Raw genomic sequence first — 20,851 nt, 5'->3', positions numbered from 1 at the left:
TGGTAAAAAATCAATCAACCAACAAACAAAACTTGTTTATTTGTTTAGATACATCCTTCTTATTCCAGAAAGAGTCCCCTTTCTCCACTCCACTGTCACAAAACACTATAGGCAACTGACTTGCTCCCAGAAGCTACACAAGAGGAGACTCAGCAGCATTCTGGAAACATGATTAAGGAACGCTTTAATAGCTACTAGTTATGATAGAACTGACCACAGTCCCTGACCATGAATCGATAATAACAAATTACCATGTCATATGAAAAGAAGGAATAAGTCAAAACACAGTAGGAAGGGATTGGACATTCACAACTAATGGATCTGATGAGATCAATGTTTTTGAAATTCTAATTAATCTCTCCAGTTTATTTACTTTGTAAAAATAAGTGAAGTTGTACATAAAAGGAACTATTGGGGAGCAAAGAAATAAACAAGCAAAAAACTCAATATAATCTAAAATAAATCAGAGAAGCATTGGTTATAGAAAAAGGGCACACTTTTCATAAAGTATAAAGCAAAAATTAAAGAAACATCAACGCTCAAAAAAATAAAGTATGGAAAAGGAGAAATGGATGACCCAAATCTACAAAGTAGAGTTCCCCAAAGCAGAGTGGCATAGGTGGAGGAAAAGCAAAGCTTCAAGCACATAAGAAAAAGTTTTCAGATCTTAGGAAAGATTTGAGTATTTTATCAGAAAGATATTGGGGTTGGGAGGATACATATAGACATCCCTGTGAAATTTCAAATTTTTTAGAATAAGAAGAAAAATTTTCGAGTTCTAATCAGGAAACAATAAAAAACAAAACTGGTATACTTATGGAGTAACAGGATTATTTATAATAATAAGTATTAAGAGGCAATTTAACACCCCTTTGAATAACTAAAATTACAAAAGAAAATTCAGCATTATCAAGTGCTGATGAGGATATACACCAAAAGGGACACTCTTTCATTCTGCTGATGGGAATACAAAAAAATAGTACAGCTACTTTGGAAGATGGTTTGGCAGATTCTCAGGAAGTTGAATATAGACTTCCCATGTGACCCAGCAGTCACATTCCTAAGTATCTACCCAAGTCATGTGAAAATTAATGTGCGTGGAAAAGCTTGCATGTGACTGTTTATAGCAGCTTGATTCATAATCCCCCAAACTGGAAATAACCAGCCTGTCTCTGAACAGGAGAATAGTCAAATTCTCAAGAGTACATGGACTGATTGTAGATTTTGAACTCCTAGTTCCCAATATGATGGTATTAGAGGGTGGGGCTTTGAGGAGATGAATTAGTCAGGGTTCTCCAGAGAAGCAGAAGCAAGAGGATACAGACATAGAGAAGAAGATTTATTAGCAGGGACAGGCCCACATGGCTATGGAGACTGCAACCTGCAAATCAGAGACCTAGGAATGGTGAAGGCCAAGGAAGCCAAGAGTGTTAAGTCCCAGCCTGAGTCTGAAAGTCCGAGCACGGAGAGCACTAATGTTCCAAGCCAGGAGAAGATGGCTGTCTCAGCGTAAGCAGACAGAAAATCCATCCTTCGCCTACTTTTTTATTTTATCTGAGCTCTGATGGAATGAAGGAAACCCACCTGAATTGCTGAGCACAATGTTCTTTATTCAGCCTACAATTTAAATGCTACTCTCCTCCAAAAACACCCCCTCGAAGACACACCCAGAAATAATGTGTTTCCAGTTACCTGGGCATCCCTTAGCCTGGTCAAGTCAGCACATTAAACTGACCAGCAACAAAATGTAGCTAAAGTGGTTCCTGAGTGCTCTCTGGCCCTCTTCAGCTACAATGTGAAGATACACCAGAAAGACAGCAGTGCACAACCCAGAAGAGGACCCTCCCCAGAACCCAGTCACGCTGGGCCCCCAGCCTGATCTTGGGCTTCTAGTCTCAAAAATTGTAAGAATTAAGTGTCCAATAGTTATAAGCCACCTAGTCTGTGCTACTTTGTCATAGCTGCCCTGACTAGATGAGACACTGAGTTAGAGCCATACAACGGAATGCTACTAGGTGTCAAATGTATCTTGCTAAATGAAATATGTCAGACCCAAAAGACTGTATATTGTAAGATCCGGTCCAAATGACAGTCTGGAAAAGACGAAACTGTAAGGACAGAAAACTGATCAGTGATTACCAAGGACTGAGGCGGAAGAAGTGGGTGGTTGGCTACTGCAGGAGGAGTTTTTGTTCTGTGGGGTATTCAGGGGTGGCGAAACCCATAGAATTGTATATCACAGAGTGAATTGTACGCAAATTTAAAAAGCCAATTAACCACATGGGGGCTTAAGTGGGTAGGAGAAGAATCCATGAAACAAGATGGGATAGGGAGGGAGACAAACCATAAGTGACTCTTAATCTCACGAAACAAACTGTGGGTTGCTGGGGGGATGGGGGTTGGGAGAAGGGGGGTAGGGTTATGGACATTGGGGAGGGTATGTGCTTTTGGGTAAATTGGAAGGGGAGGTGAACCATGAAAGACTATGGACTCTGAAAAACAATCTGAGGGGTTTGAAGTGGCGGGGGGGTGGGAGGTTGGGGTACCAGGTGGTGGGTATTATAGAGGGCATGGCTTGCATGGAGCACTGGGTGTGGTGAAAAAATAATGAATACTGTTTTTCTGAAAATAAATAAATTGGAAAAAAATTAAAAAAAAAAAAGCCAATTAACCAGAACTGGGGGGGAATCTTGGGGTGGAATATAGACTACAACAAATGAGTATAACTGTGTTCCAGATGCATGACATCATTTCATGGGGAGGAGTTGGGGAGAAAGGAGCTGACCTAAGCCATGGTGGGAAATGATGCTGTGGCTAGAATCTGTATGGCCAAATGGAAGAGGAACTGCACAGTATCACTATACTCCAGCTGGGAAACTGGTTTTCCTGTGGGGGTATGGTTTAACAATTCTGAAACTGCTTTATATGTATACTAGATTGAGCAGATAAATAAATGGATGGTGGATAATACTTTGCTGTCAGAGATGAAAGTTACAAATTGGCCAAAGGGGAATTTGAATTAACCTGCAGCACTGGATTAGAGCTGGAGACAGGAGTGTAAAGTCACGTTTAGCTTACTTATGTGGGTAAATAGATAAACGTATGTGGATAAATCAATATTATATGGATATGGATAAATATAATATGTGTGTACACCCATGCACACCCACACATGCCGTAGCTTTGTCCCGTGAGGACCTAGGAGCAGTGGCACCCAGGAGGAATGGGCAAGCCCAGTGTGGGGACACTGTTCTCCAAAAAAGGAACAAGGGCTCCTTGGAGAAAGGGCTGATTATAAACTTGGGACAGGGCAAATACAAGGTGAACAATGTTACACTGCCAGGAAGTAAAGCAATGCTAACAAAGGGAATAGTTGGGGCATGTCAAATGGGACACAAAAGCCAACCTGAAAAGAGCCCCCAGTGGCCAATATGGAACAGCATCACAAGCAAGTAAACAAAGTAGCATTGGGTTATGATCCAAAGTATAAAATAAATATGTATCTGTCTATATTGATATTTTTTAAAGATACTGTATGAATATTAATAAGATTTTAGAAAAAGGTGTTTAGAACCCAGATTTTATTAATCATCCATGAGCACTAAAAAAAGTAAATTATCAATCAAATCAAGAAATAAGAAAATACACTATCCAAACACTTTGTCTCAAATGTTCAGAAATTACTGTAGCATCACGACTCCAAATCAGAATAAAGGACTCAGGAAAGACAGAAAAAAAAAAAAAGTATTTAAGAAAGACTGCCAAATAATGAAATTAATGAAATATATGGTCAATTTTCTTGGGGGCGGGTAATAGTTACTTCTTAGTAGTCACTGCTAATGTGTCTGTGAAACAAGAAGGAATTTCTAAAATAGTCTGTGCATGCATGTGTGTGTGTATGGACATAATCTTTTGGCCAAAGTGCATTAATATGATGATGGAGTTAAAATTATATTTTTATTTTAAACAAGATGTTAAAAAAATGTGGAAGTTGTGAAAGTAAAATAATTCTTAGTTCATCATACATGTTACATAATAAATGAACAAATATATGTATATTTAACAACAGCAAGTTGAGAAGATTTGCCTCATCAATTATCATGACATAATATAAAACTACAAAAATTAAGATCAGATGATATGGGGGGCAGCAATAAAAAGAGAGGACCACTGGATTGGCTATTTTTATCATAAAAATAAGTTCATTCCAGATAGATTAAGAATTTATATGTAAAAGACAAAAATTTAAATGTTATAGAAGAAAATTTAAAAGAATATGTACTTGGAGTAAGGAAGATTTCCTAATGACTAAAACTGGGATATTTTTATGATATACTTAATTTCATTAAAAAGAGCCTCCAGGGGTGCCTGGGTGGCTCATTGGGTTAAAGCATCTGCCTTCGGCTCAGGTCATGATCTCAGGGTCCTGGGATGGAGCCCCGCATCGGGCTCTCTGCTCAGCAGGAAGCCTGCTTCCCCCTCTCTCTCTGCCTGCCTCTCTGCCTACTTGTGATCTCTCTCTGTGTGTGAAATAAATTGAAAAATCTTAAAAAAAAAAAAAAAGACCCTCCATTCATCAAAATAGACCATAAAGAAAATGAGAAGCAAAACCATAAACTGGAAGATAATGTTATCACATATATAGCCAAGAAAAAGATTGTATTCTGGATATACAAAGTCTTGGAGATAAAATAAGAAAGACAAACAACCAAGTTAAAAAACTGCTGTAAACATGAACATTTTACAAAATAGCAAACATGAATGACCAAGTAACATATGAAAGATGCCAACATTTGTTAACAATCAGGAAAATGAAAATTAGAACTGTAATGAGATTGCATTTTACAATTTCTGTATTTACATTCCATCTTATAATAAAACACAAATATGAAATCAAGTTCATTACTTTAAATTCAGGAAAACATTAAGTTTATGACTCATTCTCTCCCTAACCATTTCACTATTTTTTGTAGAAAAAAAACTTCCGTTACAAAGAGTATTTGTTGTTGTTGTTTACTTTTTTCTAAATCATTTTTTTAAATTATTTGTGTTTGATTGGAAAGGAGAGCCCAGGGACTCTGGAATGTGCAAGAAATTTCCAAAACGTCTCTAACCAAGTGCCACATTCCCAAATCAGACTTTGTTCCTTTACTCTAAGATGGCACTATAGGTAACCAACAGGGCTTATGGCTACTGAACATCTGAAATGTGGTTAAGACAAACTGATGTGTAAGGTATTCACTGGATTTTGAAGATTTACTATAAAAAGAGCAAATTATTTCAATATTTTATACTGACCATGTGTTAATAATATTATGGCTATACTGATGTAGAAAAATATATTATTAAAATAAATTTCATGTTTCTTTTTAGTATTTTTTTTACTGTCCCTGCCAGAAAATTTGAAATTACACATGTGGCTCTCATTTCTACCAGGCAGGGCTAACTTGAGAAAGCGGGACAGTGGACGGAACTACAGTAGTACCCTGGTTCAGTCCCTCCTGAGTCTGTGACCCTGTGCTTATCCTGTCTGACTCAGTTTTGGCCTGTGCATTTGGGGGAAAGCGGAACATGGCCTGCCCTGGGAAGTTTCTAGCATCCTGCCTCAGGAATAGTTTAGTTAAGAGGCTTATAACAAGTACTCAATAAATAACTATTGTTACTATTTTCTGGCTGCTTCCCGTTGAAATGAAACATCTCAGCAGCCACCCCCAACCCCATACACACAGGCAAGCACGTGAACCTAGAGCACATTGCTTTCGGGACTCTTTCAGAGCCAATTTTAGAAAGAATAAACATGCTGCTGAGTGGGGAGTACAGACACGGAAGGGCTGCCCTCTAGCAGAGAGCAGAGGAAGGATTCCATGAGCTGCTGGTAGGGAGCCCGGGAGGGAGGAGCAGCGGGTCAGAGGCTGCTCTGCCATGCCTGGAGCTTAAAAGGATACAAGATGCCCTTCAGCAGATGAATGGATAAAGAAGATATGGTCCATATATACAATGGAATACTATGACTCCATCAGAAAGGACGAATCCCCAACTTTTGTGTCAACATGGACAGGACTGGAGGAGATTATGCTGAGTGAAATAAGTCAAGCAGAGAACGTCAATTATATGGTTTCACTTACTTGTGAAGCATAAGGAATAACATGGAGAACATTAGGAAAAGGAAAGGAAAAGCGAATTGTGGGAAATCACAGGGGAAGATGAAGCATGAGAGACTGTGGACTCTGAGAAACAAACTGAGGGTTTTGGAAGGGAAGGGGGTGAGGGGATGGGTCAGCCTGGTGGGGGGTATTAAGGACAGCAAGTACTGCATAGAACACTGGGTGTGGTGCATAAGCAATGAATCTTAGAATACTGAAAAAATAAAAATTAAAAAAAAAAAAAAAAAGGATACACAAGACATTCGCCACCACCTTTTGTGGCAGTTAAGGACCCCAGAGACAGGAAGAGCTGGATCGGTGGTTTCTAGAGCTGGGGCAGCCATGGGAGGAAAGAAGGAGAGCAGAAGGAGGGGGCGTGCCAGGAACCTGCAGCTCCTTGTTGGTCGGTGTCAACGAGGACAGGCAAGGCTATTCCAAGCAAAAGTGAGAAACTGGTCCTTGTTTAGGCAGGGTAACTTGTGGGCAGGCTGTGACTTTCATGAGGACACCATCTGTAAACTTCCAAGTGACACATTTCCACCAGGTAAAGGGCATGAAGAAGAGAAAACACCCCTCCAGGGTCACTGGAAGGGTTCCAACAAGGACTGCCCAATCCTTTGGCCCAGCTCAGATAATGCCCTCTAGGGATTTGGTCAAATTCCCAAGTCCACTGGGCCTCCTTTTAGGAGGGAATGAAGCTGAAAGAGTAAGGCCTGCAGGACAGGTCTGTCATCTGTCTGTCTTTTATGATGTCGAGGGAGCTGCCACAGTTACACTCCAGGAAGGAAACAATCCTGGTCTGGGGAATTCATTATGCAAGAACACTCTGACCAATCTGTCAGCTCCTTGGTGGATGTGATGGCCATTTGGATGTGACCAGGGGCTGGCACTACCATGGGGGCCATTTGGGAGCTTGGATGGAGTGGTTCAGTACTTCGTTATGCAAGAACACTCTGACCAATCTGTCAGCTCCTTGGTGGATGTGATGGCCATTTGGATGTGACCAGGGGCTGGCACTACCATGGGGGCCATTTGGGAGCTTGGATGGAGTGGTTCAGTACTTCGTTATGCAAGAACACTCTGACCAATCTGTCAGCTCCTTGGTGGATGTGATGGCCATTTGGATGTGACCAGGGGCTGGCACTACCATGGGGGCCATTTGGGAGCTTGGATGGAGTGGTTCAGTACTTCCCAAACAATGTTCCTGGAATCCCTCCATTCTGCGGGGTCCTCAGATCAGGGGGAGAATGGGAGTGCACGGAGGCTCCTTCTCCCTCCACAAAAATATAAGCTGTTCCCTATATGCGAAGAACCCTTTAAGTCAGAGATGCCCTGTGCTCAGCCTCAGCCCTGCAGCTGATAATGTGTGGGTATTGCATTTAACAGATGCCCCTCTTGAACTGCCAGTTCCTCCAGAGTTACCGGGAACAGCGCCTGGCCCACTTGGTTCTGAGCTTAATGACCATGGGCTACGTCTGGCAAAAAGGAGAGACACAGCCCCAAGAGGTAAAGGACAACCAGATGCCCACCTTGTCTTCTGCCTGTTCTGCTGCTCCTGGAATACACTCCCTGTTTGGCCCCACACTGTGTTTCCGAAGACAGTTCCCTTCTTGTTCTTTTATCTGGCTATCCGTTGGAAGAAGGACAAGTAGCCAACTTCAACGAAAGAATTTTTTTCCTTAAGAAACTATTTTTTTTTCTGTTTTAGAACTTGTAGCCATTTCTCCCTTTCATTAGCTTTCACATCTATTTTCTTTCTGGCAATAATGCTTCCCAATGCATTGAAGGCAACAGATGAGGTCTCAGTACTTAATGATAGCTTACCTCTTAGGGTATTTTGTCTGCCTCTGCACTACATTATCTCTTGATTTTCACAATCCCATAAGGTAAGTGAAATTCTACTGTGCCCATTTGATAGATAGCTGAGGACTACAGAAGATAAAGTCCCTGTCCAGGGTCAGAGAGCAATTGCGGGTAAAATCCAAGTCCACGTTCAGAACTTCTGATTCACCAGTGTAACCTTCTTTCCCTAGAGGCACTCATTGACATGAACAAGATTAATTTTAATTTTTAATACTTCTTTCTTTCTACTGATTATTGGTCTCTTAATAATTTATTTAAATCTCTTCTGAATCTTAACTTCACATTTTATGGTTTCAACCTGAAGATTATAACGTGAAGTCTCTGAGTTCCACGAAGCAGTAGAAAAGATTACTCCCTTTCATTTTGCAGAAGTGTCCCTTTTCCAGGAATCAGAGTTAGCACTGTTCTAGTACTTCATGTTCACTGAGCAGCCCTGGCCTATTTGGTTTGCTTGATTGATCTTGCCTCTTTCTTACAAGTAAACATGAGAAACTCCCCATGAGAAAAGGAAGGGAGGCCGAGAAAGGAGAGAGGAAGAAGGTATAGAGTTGCTTCAGAGTTTTTTGGTTTTTTTGAAAAGATTTTATTTATTCATTTGACAGAGGTCACAAGTAGGCAGAAAGGCAGGCAGAGAGAGAGGAGGAAGCAGGCTCCCTGCTGAGCAGAGAGCCGGATGTGGGACTCAATCCCAGGACCCTGGGATCATGACCTGAGCCGAAGTCAGAGGCTTTAACCCACTGAGCCACCCAGGCGCCCCTGCTTCAGAGTTTTTAAATGTCAAGACAGCTTATTTTTTTTTTAATTGTATGTCTGATATAAGAAAGTTTGAAATCTAGGCACACTACCAACCATTCCACTAGGCTCCCCTCCCCTCTTGTGTTCTCCAAACCATAATCATATTAAAGAATTGGAAGAAATGGGGCCATCTCGTCTCTCTAAATAGATCTGAGCTCTGGGAGAAGAAGGAGTCTCTAACTTCAAGGTCTGTTCTTGTAGTTCCAGATGAACAGGGAGCCCCTGTCCACAGTCTCAGGTCATCTCTTTCTCTGCATCTCATCTTTTAACTTTTCACTAAAATAGACACCTCCCTTCTGTACTGCCCTCCTCATTCCCTGATTCCCAAGGGACTCTTTAAAGTTCTTTATTGCTTTCTACCTAAAGAACAGTTCTGTCCCAAATCTAACCTAAAATCTAAGGGAAAGCAAAGGCAGAAGAGGGACTCCTTTAATTGAAACTTTTATCTTAGGGGGAAATAAAAATGGAAGTGGGAAATAGGGAGCATGAGAATGTTCTTTTGAATCTAAACTAATTTAGCCTTGTCTGCAGTTAAAAAAAACCCCACAGGTCCCCCATAGATTCTGGACTTGTGGGCAGGTAAGTCTCCTTGGAGCAGTCCTCAGACATTTTAGGGGTTGAAAGGGAACTGTCTTGAGGTGACTACTTACTTGAAGTTATTATTGGGTTTGACTTACGAAATGATGGACAGAGTTGGCTGCCACACAGGATGAAATGTTCTATCCTCCCCATAACTCTTCCCGATTGACACATAAACACGCACATGTGCGTGTGTGTGTGCATACACACATGTGTATATGTGTTTGAGGTCTTATACACATAAACAGATACATCAACATATTTATGTAGTCGTCTGTGTCTATAGATAAGTAGATAGATACAAAGATTTTTGTCTTGCTACTTATCAACTCAGTCCCCAGTTCATGCTCAAAACATTTAGTGATGCCCTTTTTTGCAGTCAACTTTCAGAGATTATTTTATACTGTATCTGTATGTATGTGCTTCAGCTTTGTAATATTCATATAAATTTCGGCTTGTACTTATAAACAATAGATCCACTAGAGTAAACAGAAAAAATATGAGAGCATAGTGTGCATTTACAGATCACTCAGATAATACCAGTTTTATTGCCCAGGTCCTTTCTCCGCCACAGGATTTCTGGAATAGAGGGCAACCATGATTACCTCCTCTGCTGCATTTTTCCTAGAATATACTAACTGTATATTCTGTTGTATCATATAATTGTCATATGTATCTGGATTTATCTATCAGCCATATATTCCGTCTATCATAATGTAATCGCATCTATCTGGATTCGTATCTGAAAGGTTCTGCCAAGAAACCTTGCCCTTCCCCTTGTCGAAGTCTCCAGAAACTTGGGGCTCCCTCCGATCCTGGTCCACTCAGACCTGGTACTGACAAACTGGACCCCTAGGAATCCAGAAAGGTAAGACGCGGAGTGAGTGCTTTGGATGTAAACAGACTGAAACTGAGTAAAGGGCAGGCCTGTGACTTTTACTCTCCCTGAAGTAAAGTCCCTGGCTTTTTCAGCCCCTTGCAATTAGAGATGTTCATATTTATTGTCTGCTTTACGGCTGTAAAGAAGGATGAACCTGAACTCAAGTTCAAAAATCACATATCCCAGCAGTTTCACTCTGAATACATTGGTACAGGCTACATTTTTCTTGTTTGCTTCCATATCTCATCTGAATTTCTCAACTTGACCTTCAAGCTCCTGCATAATTAGACTTCGCTCATACTTTCTCACCGAATTATCTCCTGTTTTCTAAGATGGCCTCTAGTCCTGTCAAATTAGGACCAGTGCCTTCAGTAAGTGATCATGATGTAGTTATCATAAATGAATGATTATGGGTGAATAAGGGTTCTGAATTAGGGCTCTAGATAAGCTGGATTGAGAATTTGATGGCTGATACTACCTCTTCTACCTATCCAGCATCAGTCCTCTGAAAGTTGGGCTGCGAATGTAGGTAGGCATCAGTCTAAAGAAGAAGTAGCATGGGTTTTTAGCAATCATTAGAGTGGGTGGAAGAGAGAAAGTATTAATTTCCCTTTGAACTTTATTATCACAGCCAAATTTATTTCAGGCTGTAGATGCAAGAGATAGTGCTTTCTGACTTAATAAAATAGCTAAAGGGACATTTAGGTCAAATGCAGGGAGGTACTTCCTCAGCATAAGGTTTGTGGGTAACCACAGGATTTCAGAGGAGATGATGGGAATCTGTTCTAGAGGATTAAACACTTAACAAACAATGTAACTTTCTGGACTAATCTGTGTCCCCCTTGGAAGACACGAGGCCATCTCATCTCTCTAAAGTAGCTCGGAGCCCTGAGAGGATACATTTTCCATAAGTATTAATAATGCTCTTTGACCAATTCTGCTTTCATAATGAAATTGATGACCAATATTCTCATTAAAGCTGCTGAATCTGGCTCAGAGTTTTGACAGAAAAAAAAATAATAAATATATGTGTAGAAATGATTCTGGCCAGGGCGCCTGGGTGGCTTAGTTGGTTAAGTGTCTGCCTTTGGCTCATGTCGTGATCCCAGGGTCTTGGGATCAAGTCCTGCACCAGGCTCCCTGCTCAGTGGGGAGCCTGCTTCTGCCTCTCCCTTCACTTGTGAGCTCTCTTTCTCTTTCTGACAAATACATAAGCAAAATCTTTAAAATTAAAAGAAAAACCTCATTAAAAACACACACACACACACACACACACACACACACACACACGTGAATTACCCCATTAAGAAAAACTAAGTTCGGACTTATTAAAAAAAAAAAAAAATCAGGAAGCACCTTGGTGAAGGGGTGAAATTCATCTAAGGTACGTGCTAAAGGTGAGTAAGAGTAGAAGAGTTATAACAGAAATGTGGGTTTGTGGTAATTACAAACATACAAAAGGAAGGAGATAATTTACAATGCTGGCCACTGGCTAAACGTTCTGGGGCTCCTGTAGGAGCTGAGATTTGGCTCCTTCTTTGTCCCACAGTGGCTTGAGGGAGAGGAAAACTTCTCCCTTCTTCCCTTTTAGTTCTTTGGCTGATCTGATCATTAAATTGACATAAGAGAGGTTAATAAGAGAAAAATGAATTTAGTTTTGTACATACGGAAGCCTCTAAAAATATGAGACTCAAACAAGTGACCCAAACAAGCAGCTCCTATACCTTTTAGACAAGAAAGCAATACAGTTGGGAAGACTTGAAAAGATGAAAGGGTTTGGACTTAGGGCATCAAATTAGTGAAAAAGTAACAAGATGTATTTCCTCGGGCTTCTCAGCCCTGAATTCCCTACTGCAGGTGATAAGGACACTTTCTATTCTCCTGGTACAGGAAGGTACCTTTCATGTAGCAGATTTATTTCCTGCTCTCAGGGGAACAAAGGAGGTCAGAGTGTCCTTCTTGGACCAGCCCGTTCTGAAGTAATGCTAGTTCAAATAAATAATGTGCCCAAGGGGGCATTTTGGGGTGGCATGTTCTGCTCACAGTGTAGTCACTCCCTGTGACATCCGAAGTGTGCATGGGTGTGTGTGTGCTGTACGTGCATTTGCACACAGTCGTGCATGCCTGTGTATAAACTGATAAACAGCTTATAACTGTATAAACAGCTTATAAACTGATTTGTCCTTTTATTTTCTTTTTCTCTTTGTGGTTGCCAATACTGAAGACCCATGGAAATTGGGTAAGTTCTCAGAAGTCCTTCACTCACTTTTGAATCCATACAAACTCATAGCTTACAAATAAACATAAAAGAAAGCATACCAGTTTTTAGGTAGGGTATGTAATCTAAAAATGCCCAAAAAAAAAAAAGATGGGAGGACATGTACCAAAAATTAACAGTCCAATAGTTAATGGTGGTGCCTCAGCTTTGTAAGGACTAAGGGATTAATTTTCTTTGCTATGTTTTCTAATCTGTGTATAATGAAACAAATAAAGTGCAATGCAAAAAAAAAAAAAAAAAAAAAAAAAAAAAGAACAACAATAAAAAAAAAAACCTTACCAGTTTTCTAATTTCCTGTGATTCTTTGAAGTTTGAGGATCTGAAAAAGATCTCTGGTCTCGCCATAAAGTCTGTGAATGGCCAAATGGCAGGCCGTTCAGAAGAATGCCTTTGAAATGTCTTGTTTTGCATGGACTGGTGCTCGTGGGCCAGACATCCTCAGTCTCCTCTTTACCCAAAGAGCAAAATCAGCCTCTAAATGAGCCAAACCTCAGCTCATGAGGGGGTTCAGTATAAAAGCTGTACCTCAGAAGAGGGAGGGTGGAAGGGCAAAGATGCCACTTTCCATGCTAGTGACCCTGACTGCACGGTGGAGTTCCTGACTTATTTTTCTTTAGTGTTTGTTTTTCATCTCTTGTCATGCATAAGATGTTAGAGGTAGACGTGATTAATGGATGAAGTTTTCAGTTTTAGAGACTGGATTGACCTCTGGGATATTTGAATCTATGTGATGACTGCTCATTTAAAATTGATCCCTGTATAACAGTCTTTCTGTCATTTTACTATAATATATGCGGACTTGTGGGGGAGGGGGTGGGCAAGAATCACTGATGAGAAAGCGCTCTAGTCTGATTTAGGAGATCTTCCTGCCCTGGTCCAGTGACTCATTAGCGACATGACTCTGGGGAAAACATCATGCTTCTCTGGGCCTTAGTTTCAGGTCTAAAACAGGCACAGGGAATTAGCTCTGGCCTGTGGTCACAACAGCTCTGGGACTCTCTGCTTCTGATGGGAATGATGTGATGAGCCCCAGGTTGGCCCGGTGGATAATCAGCAGTTGGAGGTGGATGCTCCTCCCCAGGGCTGTCCTGTGGAGCCCTGAGGATTTCTCTCAGAGTCCATTTGCTCTCACGGTTGTCTGACTCTGAGGAGGCCTGGGGGCTCTGCGCCTCGCTGTCTCCAAGCCTCACTAACCACGTGGTTATTTCCTTCCCAAGGAACTTGGACATCATTGTCTCATTTCCTGGGGGAGAGAGTCTGCGTGGCTTTATACTGGTAACTGTTTTGGTGGAGAAAGCAGCAGTACCTGGGATTAAGGTATTTTCTCCACAGGACTTTTTTTTTTCTTCTAAATGAGAAATTAGTGTGAGATTTACTTCTTGCCAAGTCCCTTTCCCTGTGGTGAACCAATCAATACAGATGAGCACAGACTTTGTCCTAGCTGGTTTATGTCTGAGAAAAGAGGTCTGAGTTCTAGCCCGCAAAGAAACCTGCCATTCATCAACAAAGGTAAAACTTGGAATGACCATTTGTCCATTCAGCAGACAAGTCTAGTTCTGAGCAATGAATGTCTTGCGGAATCAGAGAGACACTGTTCTGGTGCCCACAGAAGCTCACCATCCAGGGGAGGAAGATGGACCGATGCACAGGGTAACAAGAAAAAATAGTCAGTGTTTCATGAAAAGACATCTAAAACCTAACCCAGACTTGTAGGGTCAGGCACAGGGAAATGAGAGCTGGAGTTGAAACTCAAGTGCTGTACAGAATTAAGCAGGAGGTGGGAAGAGGGGGTTCCTCCTGGCCCAGAGAATGGTTATGCAAAGCCTCAGAGGTCAATGAATCACCACTGAGATCTCCTTGCCCCAGGGGGTTGCCAACTTGAACTCCTTCAGGGGTCAGGCAGGTACTGGAAAGGTCAGTTGTAAAACAAAAGAAGGTGAAGTGGCTGATGATCAGCAGCTGTTTTGTGCCTTACCTAAAGACACCTAAGTGAGATTTGTGTCCTTCCTTTCCCTTGCTTGCTGCCTTCCCTGGTGAGCATGCTCTGAATGCTTATTGTGTCCTCAGCGGTGTGAGCAGACTGTGGTACAGTTATTTTGACACCTCTCTTGCCCTCTCAGAAGTGAAACTATATGGTTACTCTACTTCTCATTCCTGTGTTTTGTTCACTAAAAGACACGTAGTGAAGTATTGGTCTTCCAGATGTGGCTTACATTAGGTGGAGACTGCTGGAGACAAGGAAGGCTTCCTAATGGAGGGGACTCCGAAGCCGAGGGATCTATAGAGTCTGATTTTACGTACAAAAGAGATCAAGAGTGAAGGTGCCTCAGTCCAAGATCACAGAAGGAGCAAGCAGAAGTAGAAATGATCATAATGTGAGATAAATCCAGAAGAAGGAACAAAATTGATGGGGTTATGTCCTTGAGAGTTACAAGAAGTAGCAGCCAATGGGAAAGGTCCAGAAGGATTTAAGTAGGGATCTATCTGGGAGGTGCCTAGAAAGATTCTGGCTCTCAGGAAGACCTCACAGCACATTTAGTTCAGGAATGGCCCCCAGGGAGCCCTGCCAAAGAACCCAGCAGTCGGAAGGGTGCCCTTCCTTTGGATTCCCATAGCTCTGCAGCTCACTCCCCCTCAATGGACTGAATGATAATGAATTAAGAGAATGAATCTTCTTTTTAGGCACTCACGCAGGGAGTGAATGCCATCTTGCAGCGCAGCCAGAACTCCCTGCTCCAAGCTCTGCAGCAACTGAGACTCTCCATTCAGGATATCACCAGAACCTTAGGACAAATGCATGGTATGAGGCTCCTGAAGAGAGGGGGCTCCACTTGGGTCAAAAGGGCCTGGAGATTTGGCAACGTCCACAAGACAGTGTTGGTGCATTAGCTTTGTTTTAAGGCAACCAATTGTTCGTGCTCCTGGGAAACAATCTCTGTGGTTTCTTCTTCTAATTGACCACATATTTCTTTCCATGTCAAGGTCTTGTATGAAACTGGGGAGGGAGGGGTGGAGCACAAAGCATTGGTTATACACGCCTCTACTCAACAACCTTTGGTTGGTCCAAGGGAGTTGGTGCCTAGTCTCTAAAGCCTCTTTGATTCTTTGTTCTGACGTGGGATCTGAGATGACTGACCTTGGCTTTGGGCCTTATCTGAGGGCCCTTGCAGTGCTCCTCCTCTGTGGCTAGCTTAGGGTTGGACAGCTAAGTGGTCCACCCTTCCTGTGATTGATTATATCTTATTCTGATGTCGGCAGCTCTTCAACTTCCTCTGAAAGAAGAATTGAGAAAACGTAACTAGTGTGTGTTGAGGAAGGTATGGGAGAGGGGTGTGATCTGTTTAACAAGGAGTGAGGATCTAAGTATCATTTTCCCCAATCACTCTTCACTGACAGATGGAGGGAATCCAGGAAAGAAGAGATTTATGGGAAACAGGACAGGCGGGAGGGAGGGAGGACATAGGGTGGTGCCCAGCTTTATTGCCTTCTATTAAAGGAGTAAATTTATTTGCCATCTCAGGTTCACGGCACAAGTGGAAATTCATCTGAAATCACCGCATGATGTATTATGTAAATGATACATTAATTTCAACTTCTTATTTTATATTTCAGATTCACATTTCTTCCATTTCCCTGAATTTTAATTTCAAAGCCCTCCTGATTACATCAGGAGGTCTCCTGCCAAACAAGCTCTCCACACTGAATGACATGGCTTTTAGCCTTGCCAAGGGACCCTGAGTTTATTACTCAGGACACCAAGACCAGGGGAGGCATTTTGCAGGTGCACTCAGATCGTATGAATGAGTCAAAGTGAGGCCCTCCACCCCATCACAGTGCCCGCGGTGAGATGGCACAGCGCTGTCCATCACAGGCTTTCCTGGGGCCCCTTATCAGAGGCACTTACTTTTCCAGCCCGGGCCAGCCCCACTGCTCTCTTAACTATCATCTGTAGGAGGTTTGAGGCCCTCAGAGGTACCAGAGCCACTTCCCTTGTTTCCCCGAAAAGGCAATTTTTCCCACACAGACAATTTCTTTTAAAGGTTTTACCTGGAGTCACTGCGGTGAAATAGATGAATGCATAAGTCTGCATTTTCCAACGCGATTCTGACATGCCTGTGGTCTGTGTCCTCGCATGTGATGTGGGCCAGCTCGGGACATGCCTGTCATCAACAGCATGCAGCGGAAGTGACCCCATGTGAGCTGAGAACAGGCTAGAGGAGGGGCTGTGACTGCCATGTGGTAGCCAACACGCCAAAATGCCACCCACTCAGGGCCCACGGTGCTGTGAATGAGGGTGTAGGAGCACACAGGGAGGCCACATGTAGATAACCCCCTTGGCCCCTGACCTGGGAGTGAGTGAGCCCTTGGCATCTTTCTAGGTTCCCACCTTCGGATCATCCTCAGTCTTCAAGTCTTCCCACCCAAGGACCCAAACAGCGTGAAGCAGGGGAAAGTCATTCCCTGTGTCCTGTCCAAATTTCCAACCCACAGAATCCATGAGCATCATATACTGGCTGTTTAATGCCACTGGCTTCAGAGTGGTTTCTTATGCAGCCATAATAAACAGAGAAATGAAATTATAAAAATAACAAATACTAGAAACTGCAGGATCGACAGAATCACACAGATGTGTTAGTCACTGTGTCTGGTTTATGGTTATTGACTTCTTCCTGCACGATCAACAGAGCTCAGCTGCCCTTCTTCCCTCTGTTTTCTTCCCACTAATGGAGCTCTCCCAAAACTTCTTTCTTTCTGAGCTCAACTTTGGCAAGAGCGGTGGGCTCTACTCCCTTGCTCTATACGTACCTCACTGCCAGGCAGGACAGTCTGAAAACATGCCCAAAGCAGAGGAGAAGGTACTCTTTAAGCCAAGCAGAGAGAGTCAATTATCATATGGTTTCACTTATTTGTGGAGCATAACAAATAGCATGGAGGACATGGGGAGTTAGAGAGGAGAAGGGAGTTGGGGGAAATTGGAAGGGGAGGTGAATCATGAGAGACTATGGACTCTGAAAAACAATCTGAGGGGTTTGAAGTGGCAGGGCGGGGAGGGGGGGAGGCTGGGGTACCAGGTGGTGGGTATTATAGAGGGCACGGATTGCATGGAGCACTGGATGTGGTGAAAAAATAATGAATACTGTTATGCTGAAAATAAATAAATTAATTTAAAAAAGAAAAAAAAAAAAAAAGACCACGGTTTTCTTTGCTGAGAACCCTTTGTCCAGCCCACACGTGACTTCTACCTCATAGCCTTATGGAATCCTCAGTCTGTTTTCACAGCCTGACTCTTTTTAAGGCAGAAGTCTGTACCGGCACCACACTAACCACCTGTGCCCACCCCACTGCGTTGTTTGTGCTGCCAGTCGACCCTGGGCGCCTGGGGGATCCGGGCCTAGCGCTGCTTTACTTGGTGATTTGCAGAAATCTCAGCCGGTCTGAGTGTTGTGCTTTGTTGGAAGGCTAAAATATGTTCAGATCTCCAAGCATATCTGATTACACTGGCGTGTCTTTTGGTATGTTTCTCAGTAACTCTTGTTTTTAAGAATTAATTTCCTGCTTGGAACAGCTGAGGGATAAATTGCGTTCCAAAAAGCCACGGAAATTTTTACCTTGTATTTCCTTCTGCATCAACACAATTTCTAGCCTCCCTGACCGATTGGTAGCTGTTAAGAATTTTTTCTTTAGTACTAGAGCAAGGAGTCAAACGTTTCCTTCTGACAGTTTGGTATGTGTTTAAATCCGGGTCCTAAATCAGTGAATTTGTGCAAAATGGTAGTGGCAACTTCAGAGACTGTCCCCATATGATTGTCCATTTAATTTTGTCTGAGGGCTTTTTTTTCCCCCTAATTTGAAAACCCACTTTGTCTAAAACCAATTGGAAACAAAATTCTTGTTTCCAGTTTTATTTTAAATTGAAGCTTAAAAGTGGCGTGTAATTAGGACATTAGATTTGTTGAAAGCATTTTTGATATTTGTATAAAACAATTTGTGATAAAGCTGCATATCCAGGTGCTCAACAAAGAACCGCATAACAACTAAGTTTTGTTTTGTTTTGTTTGTAACTGATCTGTTTTCATGCATTTATAGTCAGTATGAAAGACTGTCTGGATGTTGGGGCAGCTCTGTGCTTTGGGTCTGTAATCACTAAATTCAGTATCTTAGATTTATGTTTAGGTCTTAGAACTTTCTTGATGAAAGTTACTCCCCTTCCCTTCAATACCTACTGGTATTTCTCTTAACTGACTTCTGGAGCCAGAGCTCCCGGTGCTGTCTGCAGAAGGTTTTACAATTAGAACCACGTACAGGTGAGACAAGCCTCTGCTGGCAATAAAAGCTGTCCAGCTTAAGGACAGCTTATTCGAAAAAATTTTAAAAAAGATAATAAGTAAACCAATCAGAAAATAAATTAACCCAGAATTCTTCCTCTAGTAAATACCACGGGATAATAAAAGCACTTGCATATTTCTAAAGTTGTCTTCTCTCATGGATTATTTACACACGGTAATCTGAGTATACCCTGGTCATCTGAGCCACTGTATTTTATCTTAAATCCAATTTAGTATGTCACTGCATCAAATCTAGAAGCATGCTGACACAAAAACAGTTCTCCAAATACTGAAGAGTACCATAAGTCTTCACAGAAGTTACAAGGAAGAATGTACATTGCATGTCACACATCAAAAATATCCAGAAATATACAATGATGATTATTGTTGCATATGGTTAAGATTCACTCAGATTTGCTTATATATTTATAACTTTTTTTTTTTCTTCTCCCTCTGACTCTCTCTTACCTGGCTTGCGCTTGTCTTCTCTCTCTCAAATAAATAAATGAAATCTTAAAAAAAAAAAAAAAAAAAAAAAAAACTTTACACTCCATCACACACATTTCTTTTGCCACTAGGATTTCCTCTAGCGAGGGCCTGCTGCTGGCAAACTCTCTCGTCTACCAGCTGCCGGATTCACTCCCATTCCTGAAGAATATTTTTGCTAGCAGCTGTATTATTTCAGATGTTGAGCAGATCACTATAATTTTGGTTTCCACGGTCACTATTGAGAAGTTAGATGTCAGTCTGTTACTTGTTTAGGGCAACCTATCTTTGCCCCCACTGCTTGTGAGTTTCTCTTTATAGGTCTGTTTTTCCCCATTGTCCCATTTACTATGCGTGGGCTTCACTGTGCTTCTTTAACTGATACGACTTGTCTTTCTGGAAAGTCCTCTTTGGGGTGCCTGGGTGGCTCAGTGGGTTAAAGCCTCTGCCTCCGGGTCAGGTCATGATCTCAGGGTCATGGGATCAAGCCCTGCATCGGGCTCTCTGTTCAGCAGGGAGCTGGCTTCCTCCCCTCGGCTCTGCCTGCCTCTCTGCCTACTTGTGATTTCTCTCTCTCTCTCAAATAAGTAAATAAATAAAATTTTAAAATACAAAATGAAATAAAACCTGGAAAGTCCTCTTCAACTAGCTCCTTGTGGTTGTGCCTCGCTGTCCTCTGACTTCCTACCGCAGCTGTGACTCAGGAGGTTGGATCCTGCTCCGCCGTCCTCCATGCCTTAAAGCCTTGCTGTTTTGTCCCATCTCTTCATTTCTCTGTGCTGCATTCTGGATTAATTCTTCTGATCTAATTAATTCTCAGCTGCTTCCAACTTCAACTGTATCTTCAACCTTCTGCTGAATACACACATCCGATAGGTTTTTGTCTCAGTTCCCAAAGTTGTATTTTATTATTTTCTAACCCATTCTTATTTTACAGTGTTCTGTTCTTTGTAGACATTTTCAAGCTTGCTTTTGGTTCTCTTCAGCATACTATGTATGTGTGGCTGTTTTAGATTTATATGTGATGATTCTAATATTGGAAACTTGATTCTTGTTTCTTCCTTATTTCTTCTTTCCTACTGGTTCTCATTGCTGGCTGTCATGTTTTCTTATGTCTGTGCTTGCTTTTTTTGCTTTTCTTTCCCCTACCCCACTCTCCCAAGTATTGCTTATCGTCCTCGAAACCTTGTTTGTAGGCAGTCTTTTGGAACTGGGGTAAAGAAATCCAGTTCTTCCTGGTTCTTGGGGACATTAACATTCTGGACTATCTTGAATCAAGTTCAGCGAGCGAGGGCCCAAGTACCAATCAGGCAATTAAATTTAAGCTGAAAATGTGCAAAAAAAAAAAAAAAAAAGTCATAGCTTTGCAGGGACAAGTTTTGTTTGTTTGTTGTCTTCCTGTTTTGCTCAATGCCAAGGTAGCTCTGATTTTATCTCCTAGGGCAAGCAGTGGCAGGGTGGGAGCTCTCACACACACTGATATTGAGATATACGCAGTTGG

The 20,851-nt window shown here is 42.0% G+C and overlaps 1 protein-coding gene across 1 annotated transcript in view; it reads left to right on the top strand.

The window, feature by feature from the left end:
- The window catches only part of IDO2 (indoleamine 2,3-dioxygenase 2), a 55,999-nt gene that overhangs the window by 17,748 nt on the left and 17,400 nt on the right, over window positions 1-20,851 (top strand). The window contains exons 3-7 of the mRNA XM_044225333.1: window positions 7,530-7,649; window positions 10,130-10,248; window positions 12,485-12,499; window positions 13,756-13,855; window positions 15,221-15,338. Coding sequence (XP_044081268.1) covers window positions 7,530-7,649; window positions 10,130-10,248; window positions 12,485-12,499; window positions 13,756-13,855; window positions 15,221-15,338 — 472 coding nt within the window. The remainder of the gene's footprint in view (window positions 1-7,529; window positions 7,650-10,129; window positions 10,249-12,484; window positions 12,500-13,755; window positions 13,856-15,220; window positions 15,339-20,851) is intronic.

This window comes from Neovison vison, chromosome 11 (assembly GCF_020171115.1).
Source record: "Neovison vison isolate M4711 chromosome 11, ASM_NN_V1, whole genome shotgun sequence".
NCBI lineage: Eukaryota > Metazoa > Chordata > Mammalia > Carnivora > Mustelidae > Neogale > Neogale vison.
This window is presented reverse-complemented; position numbering and strand designations above follow the sequence as displayed.